This window comes from Oryctolagus cuniculus, chromosome 5 (genome assembly GCF_051225735.1).
Source record: "Oryctolagus cuniculus isolate XC-2025 breed Fujian yellow rabbit chromosome 5, ASM5122573v1, whole genome shotgun sequence".
NCBI classification, from domain to species: Eukaryota; Metazoa; Chordata; class Mammalia; order Lagomorpha; family Leporidae; genus Oryctolagus; species Oryctolagus cuniculus.
Genome location: NC_142871.1, coordinates 125,559,119 through 125,579,102, shown reverse-complemented (window position 1 = coordinate 125,579,102; position 19,984 = coordinate 125,559,119). Strand labels below are relative to the sequence as shown.

General features: G+C 44.1%; 1 protein-coding gene across 1 annotated transcript in view; it reads left to right on the top strand.

The window, feature by feature from the left end:
- CDC5L (cell division cycle 5 like) overlaps positions 1 to 1,978 on the top strand; it is a 51,095-nt gene extending 49,117 nt beyond the window's left edge. The window contains exons 15-16 of the mRNA XM_002714454.6: positions 677 to 889; positions 1,544 to 1,978. Coding sequence (XP_002714500.1) covers positions 677 to 889; positions 1,544 to 1,648 — 318 coding nt within the window. The 3' untranslated portion in view covers positions 1,649 to 1,978. The remainder of the gene's footprint in view (positions 1 to 676; positions 890 to 1,543) is intronic.
- Positions 1,979 to 19,984: the final 18,006 nt, after the last annotated feature.

Genomic DNA, 19,984 nt, shown 5'->3' with positions numbered 1-19,984 from the left:
TTTCTTCTGCTCATTGTCCCTCTTGTTCTTTTGTGTTCACACATTTGTTAATTCTTTCCCTAATTTTGGAGTGATTTGATAAGACAGCCAACGTGTGCTAAGTGTACATTTTTGATAGGAAAACTAATTTCTCTTAATTTTATGGTATCTTTTCACTCCTAAAAATTAAAAAAAAATTTGTTACCAGTTGTCATACTGATATTCTTTCCTTTATGGTTTTTATGCCAAATTTAGGATTATAAAAATCTAGTAAATTTATAGTTATGTTTTGATCCCAGCTATAGTATAGTAATTAGATGAAATATTATTCACTTATTAAAAAGTACCAGACATGTAATGCAGAAGTATGTTTTTTGAGTTGTGGATGATGAGGATGGGTTGCCAGCAGTACAAAATCAATGCAGATTTTCTTGTACTGTGGATTTCTACTCTGCTTTGAGAGCAAAATGATTGGCAAAGTTATCACAAATGGATTATAGATTTATAATCTAGGGGACTAACCTGTTAAACCTTCAGTTGAAGATTAATCCTTGATCTTAATTTTGTGTTGTTCTTGTTGAAATTCAAGGAGCTCTAAATGTATTTTTGCTTTCAGGCTCTAGGTGAAGCAGTGGTACCTTTAACCAGTTACTTAGTAGCTTTTTCATGTATGCTGATGGGATCTTCCCTGTCTCAGATAAACAGGGGTCACATGACCACAGAAGCCAAGAGAGCTGCAAAGATGGAAAAGAAGATGAAAATTTTGCTTGGGGGTTACCAGTCTCGTGCTATGGGGCTTATGAAACAGTTGAATGATTTATGGGACCAAATTGAGCAGGCACACTTGGAGTTACGCACTTTTGAAGAACTGAAGAAACATGAAGATTCTGCTATTCCTCGGAGACTAGAGGTAAGGATTTCCCTCAGAGCGTTGCTTACGATCCTTCTGATGTGCAGGCTTTCTGAAGCCGGTACTGTCAGGCTTTTTCCAGTGAAAGCCTAAAGACTAATCTAGAACGGCCAATGTGTAGAGGGATAGACCAGGCAAGTGGTGGGTGCAAAGGGTTTTCTGTTTGGTGTCTAGATAGACTGTGGAATGGAATAACTAACCCTTGTAATTTGTCTCCCTGAAACTTAATTTACATCCCTTTCGTATAGTTCTATGAGTGGAAAACCAAACTAGTGCCTTTGTTCTTTAGTTTAGGATTCTGGGGACATAGTCGTCCCAAAGCATCAAATTCCTTTGGCCAGATTTTGGTTTGGCTTTATCAGCCCCTGCCCCTGCTGGGTGGAGGGCGGTCAGGGCCTATTTAAGTGCATCTGTGGGAAATTGATAGGATAAGAATGGCTTGTTTGTTTGAGGTAGCAGCAGAGATTGTACAGTGAGATTGTAGTCAGATAACCAAATCAAAGAATGACTGCAGTACTTATATCGAAAGTATCCTTTGTATTTGTTTCTCTTTGGGTAATATTACCTCTTAAGATGACAGAGTACCATAAGATGTTTTTAATTTCCAGTGTACTTACATATGAAATAATTATTCAATGTTTTTATCTCTTGAAGTGTCTAAAAGAAGATGTTCAGCGGCAACAAGAAAGAGAAAAGGAACTTCAGCATAGATATGCTGACCTGCTGCTGGAGAAAGAGACTTTAAAATCAAAATTCTGAAGTACAGTTTACCTTCTGCCACAGAATGAGTTAGTTGCTGGTTTTCATACTCGGCAAGACTGACACTGATGTTCATCTTCATTGACAAATGTACCCACCATCTGTAGTTTTGGGGCTTTTTATTTTAAATGATGCTGACCTTCCACATACTGTGTTAAAGACTTAACCCCTGCCAGGAGGGATAAGGATTTAAATTATTAAGATGATCATTCTTTACCAGTGTCACATTTGCAAATTTTTTTATTTTTATTTTGGCCTTTACCTTAAAAAGCCTGACTCTAAAGTGCTGCCTGTGAGTAAACTCTTGAATAAAAACAAAATATAAAAGACTGAGAATGTAGCCCTTTGTCTGATGTAATTAGCTACTTAGAGTGCCTGCAAACAAGCAGCTGGGTATTTTGTGTCATTTGTAATGAGCAGCTCTTGGCTACTCAAAATGGTGATCCAGTATCTCAAATCTTTCAGAGGTCATTTCTCTATATACACTGACAGGATTCACTTTTTAATACCTCAGGTTTTTTTTTTCTTTCCTTTTTTTTTTTTTTCTTTTCACTTTTTGATTTAGGGATGGTCGCTTGTCTGTCAGCTACTTACACACTTAGAATTAGGATTTAAAAGATTTAATGTTTGTTGACCTGTTACTGTATTTTTTTCACAAAAGCATTTATAAAGTTTGAATGAGACTGTTTATTAAGGTTCTGCATTAGCTTAGTGAGTCAGTCACATAAGTGTGGAATTTGGAATGGGTAGACGTAGGGCTCATATAGAATGATCTAGTACAGTATTAGTTGGTTACAAGCTCCATATAGGCTGTAGATGTGTTGGACTCACCAAAAAAGTTTATCCTGTTCAGAATATTAGGGACTAAAGGGAGGAAAGGAGAGGTTCATTCATTCATTCACCAACTACTTATTGAATATATATCCTGTGCCGGGGTCTTGGAGACAGAACTGTGAATAAGAACTCTTGGTTTCTGTTTTGTGGAACTTAGGCTTATTGAGAGTGACTTGTGTATTGGACACTTTAAGTGTTGGAGATGAGCAATTATTTAAGCAAACTTCTTGCTCTCATGATGGTGATTGGTGGGGAGTGGATACTAAACGTGCAGGGTTTCAGATTCTATTCTGTTTCGGAAATTAAGTAGGGTGGTATGAGATCATGACTGGGTAGATTGGGTGGTCGAAGAGATCTCTTGAAGAGGTAGCATTTAAATCACGTGACTGATGTTTCAGAAAGAGCCATTCTTGTGAGAGTCAAGGAAAAGCACATCAGGTAGGGTGATAGCTAACACAAAGCCTTTCCGCTGTGTTTGAGGAACAGAAGAGGATGGTGAGGCTGGAGTGTGAAGAATGGCCTGGTTGTATAGGGTTGCACATATAGGTTGTAACTGGGGGAAGAATTTGGATCTTGTTTTAAATGTGAGAGGGAGCTATGAGGACATTCTAAACAAAGGATATTAGCTTTGGTTTTGGAAACATCGCTGTGACCATATTGTGTGTTGTCTTACCAGGCCGCAGATAGGGAAGGCCGTGAATTTGGGAGCCTGATAGAGTAATCCAGGCAAACAATAATAGTGACTCAAACTCTTGTGCAGACAAAATGCTGATGATGGTGATAGATTTGAGATAATACCTCTAGTCTTATGAGACCAAAAATTGAAATTTTCCTATCTGATCACTTAATTCTAGCAATTTTTCCAGTAAATTCTCCTGAGTTTTCTAGCAAAGACTTTGATATCATCTATGAATAATGGTGATGTTTTCTCCTAATAGTTTTGTTTCATTTTTGCATGTTTTGTTGATTGGTTAATATGTTTAAAATAGTGTTAGGTATCCGTGATTATGGCAGACAATCTTGTTTGTGATTTTAATTAAACTGCCATTGTGTTTTACTTTTAACTTGGCTGCATTATATCTATTTTTAGTTTTTTTAAATTTTAATTATAAATGGCTCTGGAAACTTGTCAAATATACACTTTGAGCATCTGTTAAGATGATTGTGTAGTTTTCCTTGTTTGATATGTTAATGACATAGTATATTAGATTTTCCAACATTAAAAACACGTTTGTACTCCTGGAATCCAGTAGGTTAAAATTTGCATTTTATGTAGACTTGATTTATGTGGGATTAAAATAGGTTTCACTTTGTTCTCAAAATTTGAAGTAATGCACAGATTTATAGCCTAAAAAATATTACCAAGAGTAGAAAATTCTCAGAACTGGCAGTCTCAGGGCATTGGCCACACCTTTGCCATGTCGGCTTCAAAACAGACGTGCATCACCCTTTGTCAGCAGCACCTGTAGAGCTCAGGGGTCCTCAGCAGCACTCTGGGCATGCTTGGCCACCATGTTAACCGGCATTCATGTCGTCCTGTTCTCGCGCGGCATTCACTAAGTGGTTGTGTTAAAACAGGTGTTGGAAAGCACATCCAAGTCTCAGTAATGTAGAATGCGACAAACGCTGAAAGAAACCATCATCAGAGTGAGAGTTCTCTGAAGTATTACAAATAATGCTGGGATAATTCAGAAGATACTGTCAAAGACAAACTATATTACAGTGATTGTAGACTATGCCGCCCAGCCACACTTCCTCCCTGGGAATGCACTTCTCTCTCCTAAAATGTGACTGCCCTGTTGATATTTTAGAATTTAATTTGCTAATCTTTTATTTAGAAAATTTACATTCTTAGATGACTGAGATAGGACTTTGGGGCTATTGCACAAATTTTGACACTGGGGTTTTGCTAACTCTAAAAAGTAAATAGGATAAGTATTTTTCTGTGCATTAAGCAATTATAGCATGAGATTGATTTGTTGTATGACAGGTTAAAAGACTGCTTGTAAAATTTCTGAATTCAGAGTCCTTTTTGGAAATAGTTTGATAATTATCAGTTGCTTTGGTGTCTGATTTTACATTTAAGTAAATTTAAACTTAAAATTTTTAAGAAGTTTTCCCTTTCGTGTTTTTGCATATTAAACTTAAGTAATTTATATTTTTCCAGAATATTTTTAATTTTGTCACTTCTGAGTTCTAAGAAACATCTTTAATTCTATTTTTTTACTTGATTTGGCTTAAGTATCTTTTTTTCCTTCAGAAAACTACTGTTGATCAATTGTGATTTTGTGTTAAAATATATTAGTGTCTCATTTTATGTTTATTACTCTTCATTTTCTCTAGATTTGTTTCCCTCTTTTTGAGTGATGTTTATCTTTTGTCTGTATATAAATGGATACGTTGAAGGCTTGTGAGTTTTGTGTGTTACCGTCCCATACATTTTGATGCGTAGTAGTCTTGTTTTGTAAGTAGTTTATCATTGTGTTTTAATCTTTTGGTTCAATAATTAAGAATATTTAAAAATTTCTGTGGTTGGCTTTTTTTGTTTTTTAAAAATGTTTTCTCCTGGTAGGATTTTATCTTATGGAAAGAAAGTACGGTTTATGTAGCTAGAATTTATTGAAGTTTTGGAACCTAGCATTCTTTACTATTGTATGAGTGAGTGCAGGTTTATTCAGTTGGTATGAGACGGATTAAATATGTGTCTCTTTAATGAGTTATATTATTCAAATCATATTTTCTTTTTGCTTATATATGTAGGAAAATAGTGGTGTCTTAAAGTATCCTATTATAGTTATTTCTTTCAGTTTTCTTTGTGTGGAACTTTTGTATATTTCAATACCTTTATTTAGTATAGAAATACTTCCATATGTACAATTCATAAGGAACATTTACTAGAGTGACTGTTTTTGTTTAGTTGATGCTTTTTGCCTTGAATTTTATTTTCTTTGATACTAGAATGTTTCTCTTTTTTGTTTGTAATTGTTTGATAAATTGCCTTTTTTTAAACTGTTATATATAAATTTTTAGTTGTCTCTTAAACAGCATATCTTGTTGGATTTTATTTTATTCATTTTATTTCAACCCATTTGAAGAATCTTTGAATAGGGTCTAGTCCATTTGCTTGTATGTTAATAACTGACTTGTCTTTTGTGATTATTTTATTCTTTCTCTGTTTCCTAAATGAACTGTAATTTCCTGGCTTTAATTCTCTTAGTGAGTTAGACAATATAAATTCTCTTTTAGATTTTAAAAGTAATTATAGTATTATACAGAGTTTGGGATCCACTCAGGATAAAGAAACCACGTCAGTAATTTGGAACAAGGAAGATTCAGATGGAGAATTATTGGCCAGTAATGAGGAATTATCTATTAGTGGACTGAAAACATGTCTAAAGAATACAAGACAGATCTTACATTTTACAAAAGGGAATATAGGAATAGCAGGTACAGGGAACAGCCGCTGCCTGTAGACCAAGCGAGTGCCCGAGGAGGAACAGACTTGAAAGAGCGCCCGCCTCCTCTCCCAGGGCAGCGTCTCCTCTCTGTGAAGGGGTGTGTGGAGAGAAGCTTGCTGAGGTCCCACAGACTGGAGTGGCAGGCAGCGTGCCAGACACCTGCCAGGGGCTCACTTGCTGGGGTGCTGGGGATGCGTAGAGGAACACTGCCTTTTGGGCACCTGCACAGCTCTGGAGAGGCTGTACCACTGTGGCTCTCACCTCAGTGGCAGAGAAGCCTCCCGCTACCAGGAAAGCCACATCCGACAGTGGTGTAGCAGGAGCAGGGAGAGAAGCCCCGGATGCAGCAGTGAGGCCCCTTCTCTGCGCAGCGCCCCTCAGTGCCTGGTGATTGTGTCCACTGGCCCTGTGGCCTGAATGTGTCCCTTGAAGTTCAGATGTTGGAAAATGAACGTTCAGTGCAACAGTATTGAGAAGTGCCCCCTTGAGATCCTGGAGTCTTGCCCCCATGAGTGGATTAATACCATTTATCAAGGGGGTGGGTTCCTGATAGAGGACATGGTCAACCGCTTCCTTCTTTTTCTTGTGTGTGCTGTCTTGCCATTCTGTCTTCTGTCATGGAGTGACCAGCTGGAAGGCTCTCACCCTTGGACCTCCCAGTCTTAGAAGTGTAAGAAATAAATTCCTTTTCTTTATAAATTGCCCAGTCTCGGGAATTCTGTGATAGCAGTAGTAAATGATGGTCTGAGATGGTGAATTGGAGATATTTCTAAGTCGCAACTTCAGTGTCACGAAACAGGGCAGAAGATGAGTTTGGAGCTGGCACAGTAACCATTGTTTTATCTCTGTCTGTCCTCTTGGCTTATTTGTGGGAAGTGATTCCTTCCCTATCCTTCCTGTGGTCCTTTATTTTTCTTTTATTCCACATTTGCCCCCAGATGTAATGCCAAAGAATGGAGTTCAGACATTATCTCTTTAAAAACTAAGCAGTACATGCATACTTTTTACAAAGTCATATTCTGAGAAAATGGTGATAGCCAGAATATATTTGAGTTTTGGGATTTTCTTACTCTCTACATAAAAATGTCAACTAAAAACCCCTGGATAACATTCACAACACAGCTAGGTTACTAGATACTCCATGAACTCCAAAATAGGGAGAGTCAAGGGGAAGCCAGCTACAGTCCCACGAGCGATTGGTATCTGCAGAGAGAAATGGAAGAGCTCACGCATCGACAGATCGAAAGACGGGAGTTCTGAAATGGCCAGTAGGCATTCCGCCTCCATGATTAATGATTTAGTGGTTTGTTTGTTTGTTTGTTTGTTTGTTTTTAAGAAGGGCTGAAATATTCTAGAAGTCTTGTTTGGTCTCAGGCAAGATCTTTTTTTTTGAAAAAGGTGTAGTAACTTAGATGGATATTAGAATTATCAGCCACAGCGCATTTGTTAACCTGTCGCGTAGGGCTGTGCCGTCCAGTGTGGTAGCTCCTAGCCATGTGTGGCTGTTGAGCTCTTGAAACGTGGCTCAATCAAACAGAAATGAGCTATTATATATAAAATAATGGATTTTGAAGACTTTAGTATGACAAGGTAGCCCAGTTGTGTTTGTATTGCTTACATGTTGAAATGAGAGTACTTGGATATATTGGGGTGAAGTAAAATGTTTTATTGAAATTCACCTGCCTCTTTATACTTTTGTGGCTAGTAGAAAATTTACAATTATATATGTGGCTTGCATTCTGTTCCTGCCACATAGCATGACTCTAACGTGCTTGTTACTGATTTCTAATTCCACTGTGGTCTGAGAACATAGCTGGCATGAGTTTGGTCCTTTTAAATTTGCTGGAACTTGTTTGATGGCCCAGCATATGGTCTTTCTTTGTGAATGTTCTTTGTTCATTTGAAAATAATGTGTGTTTTGCAGGCTGTAATCATCAATAAATACCACTTAGGTCAAGTTGTTGATAGAATTCAAGGCTCCCAAAATGCTCGATTGCTTTTTCTCCCTGCTTGTTCTGTAAGTTGTTGCTGAGTGAGGTGTGTTTACATCACCAGCTTTTCACCTCTCTGTATCTTTTTTTAAAAATGTATTCATTAATTTATTTGAAAGGCAGAGAGAGAGAAACGGATCTGTCTCTCTCCCATGCACTGGTTCACTCCCCAGGTGTCCACATCAGCTAGGGCTGGGACAAGCCAAAACCAGGAGTTGGGACCTCAATCCAAGCCTCCCACGTGGATGACGAGTGCCCGATTGCTTGAGCTGTCACCTGCTGTCTCTCAGGGTCTGCTTTCTCAGGAAGTTAGAGCCAGGAGCCAGAGGTGGGCATTGAATCCAGGCAGGCCCGGCCGGGGTGCCGGCATCTCAACAAGTGCCTTCGCTGCTAGGCTGCGTGGCCGCCCCTGAAGAGGGTTTCTCCAGGAGTCCTGTCACTGGGTTGAGGTAGGCAAGTGCCTCAGGCCCCTTGAGAGCCTGCAGGTCGCTGGGCTGTGTTCCTTTTGAAAATCTCATTCCTTCCCTTGTCTTCATTTTGTAACGATTGCTGTTGTGGTTTCCCGATTTTCTCCTGCAGTATCTTCATTTGTTGTTAATCCTTTCCCATGAAATCCTTGTTTCAAACATCGTTTTTTTTTCTTATTTAGCAGTTCCACCTTTTTTTTTTCTTTTAACCTAATTCATCGCTTCATCTTGTTCACGTTCCCTGTACACCCTTGAGCACGTGCAGCATGTTTAGAGGTTTGAATGCGCTTGCGTACTAATTCCTTCGTCTGTCGTTTCTGGCTTGTTTCTGTGACTGGCTTTCTCCTCCTTTCCCAGCACCTACCAAGGAGGAGGGTACACATTGTGAATGTTACTTAGTTATTTATTATTTCAAAGACAGAGAGAGGTCTTCCATCCACTGGTTCACTCCCCAGATGACCACAATGGCCGGAGCTGGACCCATCTGAAGCCAGGAGCCAGGACCTTTTTCCGGGTCTCCCACATGGGTACAGGGACCCAAGCGTCTAGGCCATCTTCCACGGCTTTCCCAGGCCATAGCAGAGAGCTGGATCGGAGGTAGAGCAGCCGGGACACGAACTGGCACCCATATGGGATGCTGGCACCTCAGGTGGCGGCTTTACTGGCTACGCCACCGCGCCAGCCCCTGTTTTCTTCCTTCTAATTAATTTGGGCTTTTTTTCACAGTTTGCTTGGTAGTCAGCTGAGTCCTTCTGCGGCCTGTTTAGGAGCACATTGACACCATGTCTATGTTTCTCTGTGGTCTGTGGCCGCCTTCACACCATGGCAACGGAGACCAGGCAGCCTACAAGCCCGAAACACAGAAAAACCTTGCCTGTCCTTGTCCTAGTAAATGTTGCTTGTTGTTAATTTAAAATGATGTTATGGCCAAGTATGTTAAAATTTTCTGTCTTAATTTCGAATACAGTAAATATCAATAGGTATGACCTGCATACGCAGCAGCTTCTTTGGCGTCCTCAGTTTTTCAGCAGTGTAGAAAGGAGGAGAGTGACCTCTGCCTAGACAGTCCCTGGTTCTCTGTTCTCTCTGAACCCAAGTGTTAGCGCGTGCTCTCCCAGTTCCTCTGCACCCCGTCCTGCCTGCTCTGCCGGGAAGGGATGGTGGAGGTCGTGTCCACGTGAGAGTCACTGCCCTTTTCTTCACTGACTCAGGCTTTTGAACCTGAATGAGCCCCAGAAGTGACCAGTTAGATTTTGTTGTTTGGGTTTTACTGCTCTCTCTTCTTTTTTTCTTTTTTTTTAAGATTTTATTTTGAAAAGATAAAGTTACAGACAGAGAGAGAGAGAGGTCTTCCATCTGCTGGTTCACTCCCCAAATGGCTGCAATGGCTGGACTTGGGCCGATCTGAAGCCAGGAGCCAAGAGCTTCTTCCAGGCAAGCACTTGGGCCAATTTCTACTGCTTTCCTGGGCCATAGCACAGAGCTGGATCGGAAGTGGAGCAACATGGACTCACACTGAAGCCCATATGAGATGCTGGCTCTGCAGGCTAATGCATAACCTGCTACACCACAGCACTGACCCATCCCCCAGACTTATGACAGTGAGAGCTCCCTGGTCAGACACACCTGGCGGGACTCCAGTTCAGGAACTGCTGGTGCAAGGCGCACAAGAGCCATAGGTTCTGCTCTTCTCAGCTTGGCAGGAGCGCCACACGCTTCACAGGCACTCAAGGACTATCCGAGTAAGGTTACAAGGTGAGCCTCAGTGTCTGCCCAGTGTCAGGCCTGAGCCAGCGGGGTGTCTTCTGGGCATTTTGGGAATGTAGACAGAGTGCCTGATTTCCTGGGCCTCCCTGAGATGAAGGTGTGAACTGTCCACGCCCTTTCTGAATTGGCTTCTGTTGCTTGCAACTTAGAACCCCAAGGGCCATCTCAGTAATAGGTCCATGCAGACGAGTGGAGAGAGATGCACTGGAGATGTTTGATACCAAGGGAGGTTACATGGGGGGACTTTAAAAATTTTCTGGAAATATGAAATTAAAAATTATTTTGGTGCAAAAATTTTTTTGAAATCTGCAGTTCTTTGGAAACATACATTTTCCATAACCTTTTTGAAGACACCTTGAATATTGAGACTGTGGCTGCCAGGTCCCAGCTTCCTTGTTTGTACTGTAATAGATTTGATATTCCTGACCCGAACTGTGCAAATAAAATCTTTTATATGGGGAAGTTGAGTTGAAACAAAGAGTTGGAGTCTCAGCTGATGGCCGGCTGGGTGTGAACCCAGGAGCCACATGCACGGCTGTTTGTTTGTCATGTGGAGGATGAGCCCAGAGAGCTGTCTGCTGAAAGGGCCAGAGAGGGAGCCTGGGGGGAACTGCAGAGGCGTCAGTTCTGCCTTCAGGGTCTTCTTGAAATCCAGCTGCAAAATCCCTTTGGTCCCTGGAAGACTGCCCATTAGCTTACAGGAGCTCGTACTGGTGTTGCTTACTTGGAAACAAACCATTCCAGCTCACGCCAAGGTCAAGGTCAAAGGTGGGAGACTTCAGAGGTAAGGAGGAGAGTTTCCAAAAGAGCGAATGAGGATCTCTGAAGTTCAGGTTAGGGGTGAGCAGAGAGGTAAAGAAGACCGGACACAGGGCAGCAGCAGCACTGAGCGCAACGCTGACAGGTCTGAAAGGTGTTAAGGTGGATGCCACCAGCTTGTGAGGAGGTGGGAACAGGCAGCATTGCGGATGATGTCCCTGCTTATTGCCCATGTGGGAAATACAGGAATATGGTATTTTCATCTATACGTATATTAAAAAAAATTTTTTATTTATTTGAAAGAGGGAGGGAGGGAAAGAAAGGTCTTCCATCTGCTGGTTCACTCCCCAAATGGCTGCTACGGCCCAAAGCTGGGCTGGTCTGAAGCCAGGAGCTGGGAGCTTCCTCCTAGTCTCCCACACAGGTGCATCCTCTACTGCTTTCCCAGGTCATAGCAGAGATCTGGATCAGAAGTAGAGCAGCTGGGACTCGAACTGGTGCCCATATGAGATGCTGGTGCCACAGGCAGAGGCTTAGCCTACTAGGCCGCAGCACCAGTCCAAAAAAAATTTTTTTAAGATTTATTTTTTATTTATATAAAAGGACAGATAGAAAGGGAAAGACAGGTCTTCCATCCATTGGCTTACTCCTCAAATGGCCACAGCGGCCAAGAGCTGGGCCAGACTGGAGCCAGGGGCTTCTGGGTCTCCCACATGGATGCAGGGGCCCAAGCCCTTGGGCCATTCTCCATTGCTTTCCCAGGTGCATCAACAGGGAGCTGGATTGGAAGTGTAGCAGCTGGGAATCGAACCAGCACTCACGTGGAATGCCAGTGCTGCAGGCAGTGGCTTAACCTGCTGTGCCACAGCGCTGGCCCTTCTTAATATTTTTTTATATCTCCCTAGCTAGTGTCTTGGGGCTTTGGTCCTATAATCTGGATGGTTCTGGCAACTTCACAGAGGTCTGTTGATTGACTGCTGGTTGTAGTTGGGTGGGTTTATAAAGCAGGGCTGAATTTCTACAAGAAGCAGGCTCGGCTCTAAGATGCTCATTTTAAGAGAACCCAGCCTTTGGCCTGCGGAGGGGGACTGGGAGATGTACAGTGGCAGCCAGCCACCAGACAGGGCTGTGCTCAGTGGACCCTGTGAACTTCAGGACACTGGGGCTGGAACCTCACTGCACCAATGGCATTAGCATCGCTGGGCCCTGCGGGGTGGGAATCTATTTAACACGATTCCCTTGGTGGTGTGCGTGATTCGGGAAGAAAGACTGCTGGAGTCTCACCAGGAGCTGCCTGGTCCACGAAGCAGCGGCTTGTTTTCCTCCTGGTTGCCCCCTGCTCTAAAGAAGGCTTGATTAATATTCTCCCTGCTCAGAAGGCTGCAGCCGGCCCTGCCTTCGATCGGTCATTACGTTAACAATTTGTCTGTTATTTGGGGCCAGTGAAGAAAGCTTTCTCAAAACACGCCCTGAAGCTCCTGGGGCGTATGCGATAGCTTACCCAAGCCAGCCTGATACTCGCTTAATTTTCCTGCATCATCCACTCCAAAGGGTTTTTGAGAAGTAATTTTCCGAGACCTTTGGATAGGCCATTTGTTGTACTCTAAGACTTTATCCCCAAAGGGCTTTGAGACTGTAACTGGAATGAGAAAGCTCTGTTATTAGAAATAATATTTGGCCCCAGAAAAGTCTGGCGAAGTTGGGTGGCAGGGAAAATGCAGGAAGGGCAGGGGGTTGGGGATGAGGGAGAGGAGAACAGGGGCTCTTGCTCTGCCCACAGTTCCTGTTTGTGTGCTTTGACAAAGAGAGAAGCCCAAGGACAGGCTGATGCTGTGGCGTGGCGGGTGAAGCCGCCGCCTGCAGTGCTAGCAGCCCATATGGGCGCTGGTTTGTATCGCGGCTGCTCTGCTTCCAATCCAGCTCCCTGCTAATGTTCCTGGGAAAGCAACAGAAGATATAATGCCACATTTTACTTAAGGAAGGGCTTGTTCCTTTCCTGCCTGAAATTAAAAGTACTTGCTCCCTGCAGTGTTTTCCTGGTCAGTAAGAGAAAAGTTCTTTTTCTTTTAACTCATTCAGTGCTGTTGATTGGTTCTCCTTGGGGGATAAAACAGCATCTAGGATTTGAGTCTTTTTTTTTTTTTTTTTTTTTTTTAAGATTTAGTTATTTTACTTGAAAGGCAGAGTTACAGGGAGGGAGAGCAGAGACGGAGAGAGATTCCATCCACTGGTTCATTCCCCAGAAGGCTGCCATGGCTGAGCTGGGCCAATCTGAAGCCAGGAGCTTTTTCCGGGTCTCTCATTCGAGTGCAAAGGCCCAAGGACTTGGGCCGTTTCCTGCTGCTTTTCTAGGCCATGGCATCGAGCTGGATTGGAAGTGGAGCAGCCAGGACTCGAACAGATGCCCATATGGGATGCCAGCATTGTAGACAGTGGCTTTACCCGCTACACCACAGTGTCAGCCCCTCAATATAGTTTTTTTTTTTTTTCCCAAAGAAACCTTTTATTCAAGGAATACAAATTTTATAAGTAAAACTTTAGGAATATAGTGATTCTTCCCACCATATCCACCCTCCCACCCACACCCACATTGCTTCTCCTCCTCCCTCTCCCATTGCCAGTCCCATTCTTAAGATTCATTTTCAATTAACTTTATACACAGAAGACCAACTCTATACTAAGGAAAGATTTCAACAATTTGCACACACATATACACGAAAAAACAGAACAAGTTTTACAGTTAATTTTCATAGTACAACTCATTAAGGACAGAGGTCCTGCGTGTGAAGTTAGTGCACAATTTCTCCTGTGTTAATTTAACAATTAACACTCTTCTGTATGACATCAGTGACCACTCGAGGCTGTTGATATGAGCTGCCTAGGCTATGGAAGCCTTTTGAATCCAAAAACTCCGTCAGTATTTAGACAAGGCCATAAGCAAAGTGGAAGTTCTCTCCTCCCTTCACAGAAGAGTACATTCTTTAATGGCCACTCTTTCCACTGGCATCTCACTCATAGAGATCCTTCATGTAGAAAATTTTTTTGCCACAGTGTCTTGGCTTTCCTTGCCTGAAATGCTTTCATGGGGTTTTCAGCCAGACCAGAATGCCTTACAGGCTGAATCTGAGGTCAGAGTGCTACTTAAAGAAACTGTCACCCTATGAGTCTGTTGTGTGGACTACTTCCCATGTTGAAACATTCTTTCCTTATAATTCTATTATTAGCAGACACTTGATCCTATTTATTTTATCACTTTAACACTTAATCCTTTTTTAAAAAAGATTTTATTTATTTATTTGAGAGGTAAGAGTTGCAGACAGTAAGAGGGAGAGACAGAGAGAAAGGTCTTCCATCCACTGATTCACTCTCCAGATAGCCACAATGGCTGGAGTTGCACCAGACAGATGGTTCTTCCCAGTATCCCAAATAGGTGCAGGGCCCCAAGGACTTGGACCATCTTCTACTGCTTTCCCAGGCCACAACAGAGAGCTGGATTGGAAGAGGAACAGCTGGGACTAGAACCGGTGCCACATGGGATGCCAGCACTGCAGGTGGAGGATTAACCTACTGAGCCACAGCGCCGGCCCCAACACTTAATCCTATCTATATGTTCACTTTAACACTTAAGATGGCATTTTTACCACCCAGCTTAATAGGATTTGGGGTTCTATGGCAAGTATTTAAATTGTACTCTTAGAAGTAAGTCCATAGGAATGAATGCAGAACAATACAGCTTTACAGTTACAAACTTCCTCCTCCCTCTCTTATTCCTACTGAGATCTATTTTCAATTGACTTTATACACATACGATTAAGTCTATATTAAGTAAAGAGTTCAAAAATAGAATGAAGAAAAAAAACCTGCTCCTTGATAGTCAAGATAGGGGGTGTTCAAGTCATTGCTTTTTTTTTTTTTTTATTTGACAGATAGAGTTAGACAATGAGAGAGACAGAGAGAAAGGTCTTCCTTCCGTTGGTTCACCCCCCAAATGGCTGCCACGGCCGGAACTACGCCGATCCGAAGCCAGGAGCCAGGTGCCTCCTCCTGGTCTCCCATGCAGGTGCAGGGGCCCAAGCACTTGAGCCATCATTCACTGCCTTCCTGGACCACAGCAGAGAGCTGGACTGGAAGAGGAGCAACCAAGACTAGAACCTGGCGCCCATATGGGATGCCAGTGCCGCAGGCGGAGAATTAACCATGCCACCGCACAGGCCCCAAGTCATTGCTTCTTGAAATGTCAATTTCACTTCTACGGATTTCCTTTTAGGTGCTCTATTAGTTATCACAGATCAGAGAGAACATATTCTATTTGTCCCTTTGGGACTGGCTTATTTCACAAAGTATGTTTTCCAGATTCATCTATTTTGTTGCAAATGACTGGATTTCTTTTTTTTTTTTTTTTTCTTATTGCTGTGTAGTATTCCATAGTGTACATATCCCATGATTTCTTTATCCAGTCTTCAGCTGACAGGCATTTGGGTTGATTCCATGTCTTAGCTGTTGTGAATTGAGCTGCAATAAACATGGAGGTGCAGATAGCTCTTTCATATGCTGATTTCATTTCCCGTGGGTAAACTCCCAGGAGTGGGATGGCTGGGTCATATGGTAGGTCTACATTCAGATTTCTGAGGTATCCCCATACTGTCGTCATAGTGGCTTTACCAGTTTACATTCCCACCAACTGTGGATTAGAGTACCTCTCTCCTCACATCCTTGCCAGCATTTGTTGTTTGTTGATTTCTGTATGAAAGCCATTCTGACTGGGGTGAGGTGAAACCTCATTGTGCGTTTTTATTTGTTGTTGTTGTTTTTGTTTTTGACAGGCAGAGTGGACAGTGAGAGAGAGAGAGACAGAGAGAAAGGTCTTCCTTTTTCCATTGATTCACTCCCGGAATGGCCACCATGGCCTGCGCTGCGCTGATCCGAAGCCAGGAGCCAGGTGCTTCTCCTGGTCTCCCATGCGGGTGTAGGGCCCAAGCACTGGGCCATCCTTCACTGCCTTCCTGGGCCACAGCAGAGAGCTGGACTGGAAGAGGAGCAACCGGGACAGAATCCGGCGCCCCGACTGGGACTAGAACCCGGGGTGCCGGCGCCGCAGGCAGAGGATTAGCCTAGTGAGCCATGGCACCGGCCCATTGTGGTTTTGATTTGCATTTCCCTGACAGTTAGTGATCCTGAACATTTTTTCATGTGTCTGTTCGCCATTTGGATTTCCTCTTTTGAAACAATTTTAAGTCCTTTAGTCCTTTGACCATTTCTTAACTGGGTTGTTGGCTTTATTCTTGTGGAGTTTCTTGATCTCTTCATATATTCTGATTATTAATACTTTATCAGTTGCATAGTTTGCAGATAATTTCTCCTATTCTGTCAGTTGCTTCTTCACTTTCCTGAGTTTTTCTTTTGCAGTGCAGAAGCTTCTCAATTCGATGTAATCCCATTTTTTTTTAAAAGATTTTATTTATTTATTTGAGAGAGAGAGTTACAGTAAGAGGGAGAGTCAGAAAGAAAGGTCTTCCTTCCGTCGGTTCACTCCCCAAATGGCCACACAGACAGAGCTGCACCTATCTGTTGCCAGGAGCCAGGAGCTTCTTCCTGGTCTCCCACATGGATGCAGGGGCCCAAGCACTTGGGCCACTTCTACTGCTTTCCCAGGCCATAGCAGAGAGCTGGATTGGAAGAGGAGCAGCTGGGAATAGAACCAGTTCCCATATGGGATGCAGGTGCCGCAGGCAGAGGATTAACCTACTGCTCCTGCTGCCGGCCCCGGCCCCGGCCCCGATGTAATCCCATTTGTTAATTTTGGCTTTTATTGCCTGTGTCTCTGGGGTCTTTTCCAAGAACTCTGCCTGTGCCAATGGCTTGAAGGGTTTCCCCAATGTTCTCTAATAATTTTATGCTGTTGTTAAGGCTTTCCACTACATTTTTATTTGTTCTATTGAATTTTTCATTTCCAAGATTTCATTTTGATTTCTCTTTAAGATCTCAATTTCATGGGTGAAATTTTCTTTCTTGTCATGTTTGGATTTTATTAGTTGGTGCATTTGTTCTGATTACTTCTATGTAATCTTGTCAATTTTTTGAATTCCATTTCTGGCATTTCTTCAATCTCATGATCTTCACAATCTAGTATTGAAGTATTGTGTTCTTTTAGGGGTGTCATGTTGTCTTCCTTATTCTTGTTTCTTGAATTGGTGCATTTGTTATTTGGCATCTATGGAGATACTTGTTGGTTTCTTCTTTTTCCCTGTGGCGGCTTTTATCTTTGTGCTATGTAGTGGAGTGTCTGCTTTCAGTGAGTATCTAGAGGCATGTGGTGGGTGTGGCCAGGGAGCTCTGTTCAGTTCTCCAGGGTGAAGGGCATGTCTAAGGTGACACACCCAGGTTTGGCACAGTAAATCTCTCACTCTTTTTTTTTTTTTTTTTAATCAGAGGGGAGGTTTATTCTGCTCATCTGAGCTCCTTTCAAATGAGATCAGTGCCTGGGCGCTAGCCCCAGTGGGTATAATATTCGTCTGCTCTATCCCAAGGACACACAAAGGATCTGTGTAGTCCTTAGTGTACACTCAGATTCCCCAGCAATGTCCCTCATCAGGTAACCAGGGATCCCTGAGCAGGTGGAGTCTCCCACAGTGACTGCCCAAAGTCCCAGACACACCGTGAACCCTCCCATGCACCTCAGTGTTTTCACAGTGCCAGCACACAAGCCTCCCACAGACGTGAGCACCCAGCCCCCGTCGGTTCTCCCCACCAGATTTAAGAGTCTCCACTCGGCTGGTTGCTGGGCGTGGACATGAGCTGGTTCATGAGCTTATGTCCAAAATGGTGCCCACTCTATCAGCTTGTTACAGGATGCCATTGCAGAGTGATTGGGGGGAGAGAAACGTGCCCCTCCATTGTTTTTCCTCCTCTAGTTTGGCAGGTACACTATACCCCATGGGGCTCCAAGCTGGGTGCCCTCCAGGTTCTTCCTGTAACTGTTTCACCAGTGGCTTGGGCTGCTGCAGTCTGGTCTCACCTCACTTTCCAATGCTGGTGCTGGGGTCCTGAGTTGTGGGTGTTCACGCCCATCACCTGGGTCCACTGTGTCCCTCTAACTTGTGTACAGTTTCCTCTGCCGTTTTCTCCCTAACTCTCCCCTGAGACTGCACTCTCCTTTTTTTAAGAACTATCTTCTAGACTAGAGCAGTAAGCTCCCTCCCTACTCCACAATCTTAATTCCTTTCAATATAGTTTTAACTTAGTTGAGATCACATCTTATGTGAATACAAACTTTTAAAAATATATATATTTATTTATTTGAAAAGCAGTATGGCCCAGAGAGGAGGAGGAGGAGAGAAAAATATCTTCCATCTGCTGGTTTACTCCCCAAATCCCTATAACAGCCAGGGGTGGCCCAGGCTGAAGCCAGGCACCACCACCTCCATCTGGGTTTCCCACATGGGTGGCAGGGAACCAGGTACCTGAGCCATTACCTGCTGCCTCCCGGGAGCATTGGCTTGAAGCTGGATCAGAAGTGTGGAGTAGCTGGGACTTGAATCGGCGCTCTGATAGGAGATGCAGCTGTCCTGAGTGGTAGCCTAACCTGCACCCCTGTGCCTCTCCCATGGCTACAGACTTCAAAGGATGCTGAGGGGAGAGAGAGAATGCGTAAGTCAGGATCAGCAGGTGCGCAGTTAGGATGGCAGGACGGTTCACTTGGCCGAGTTCTCCATCTTGCGCCTGCTTTGCCATCTGGCCTGGGGTTACAGAGCTTCCTGCTGCAGGCTGAAGTTCTCTCCACACCATTTTAAACAAGCCCTGGGGGTGATGGTACTGAAAACCTGGACAGTTTTCCAAAGCACAACAAGGAGAGAAAGACGCATCACTGAATTCAGGAGTCTGTGAGGGATTCGCCGCCCTGCACGGCTGAACTGCACGGAAGCGGGAGAACAGCCCTGCCACCCCCATCACCATCTCTGCCACCCACAGCCGTAGGTGAGCCCTGGTGTGCGTTTGCTGCAGACACCAGGGAAGGGGACGAGGGAGACGGCGGGGAGGGAGAACTTCCTGGGGGCAGGAGTGAGCTCTGGTTTGAGCCTCGACTCTGTCACTGTAGGCTGTGTGTCTCGGGACAGATGACTTGGCGTCTCTGTCTTGACTTCCGGTGTGAAATGCAGCGGTTGCAAACCGCATGGAGGGTTGTCACGAGTCGGGTTGTGTGGTCCGGGAGACGCCGAGTGCCCGCGTCTGGAAGGCTTCCTTTCCACCACACTCATCCTCATCCTGGACCACAGCTCACCCAGCAGATGCAGGAGCGCTCACCCCAGCTGTGAGCCACGAGCTGGGTTGCTTTGCCCGGGGGTGGGGGTGGGGGTGGGGGTGGGGACATGGTACTTGAGGCGGGACAGGGCCCCCTGGCTGGAGAGGCAGGGGTGCCTGGAGACGGCGGTGCGCCGAGGGCTCTGGACTCGGGTGTCCTTGGCGTGGCTTCATAGCTGAGCACACAGATGTGTTGATGAGTTGTACTTGGTGAACCAGAAGCACAACCCAAATATGTTGTTCTGTGGGCTTTAAAAAATGTTAACAGGCGCTATGGGGTGATGAGTGGGAAACAGCACTGGGAATTGAGTTTTCACCCATTTAGCACGTACGTGCTAGAAGCCATTCTGGGAACCCAAGCTCTGTCTCCTCACCTCCCTCCGTGCCCTCCGGGTAGGGGGAGGGTGCACTTGTCATCTCCTGAGGGGCAATTGGTGGGGCAGGAAGAACTCTGGGTTTGGGCAGGCTCTGCAACAAAGGGGCTGTGTGACCTCGGGCGAGTGTCCTCCCTTCTCTGAGCCTCGGTCACCTGTGAAGAGGGGACCCTCCGAGAGGGGCTCTTTTGAGGGTTGAATGTTCAGCCTCTGGGGCAGCGCCTGGCACACAGCAGGCGTTACTGTCACTTAATACATTCAGACATGGGAAACAGAACCAAGCCACTGCTACTGCGGGCTTTTCTGTTACAGCTGAACTTAATCCCGACTAATACACTTGACAAGTACACTCCCCGCTTTTCTCTTACTAAGGACTCCGATGTTACAA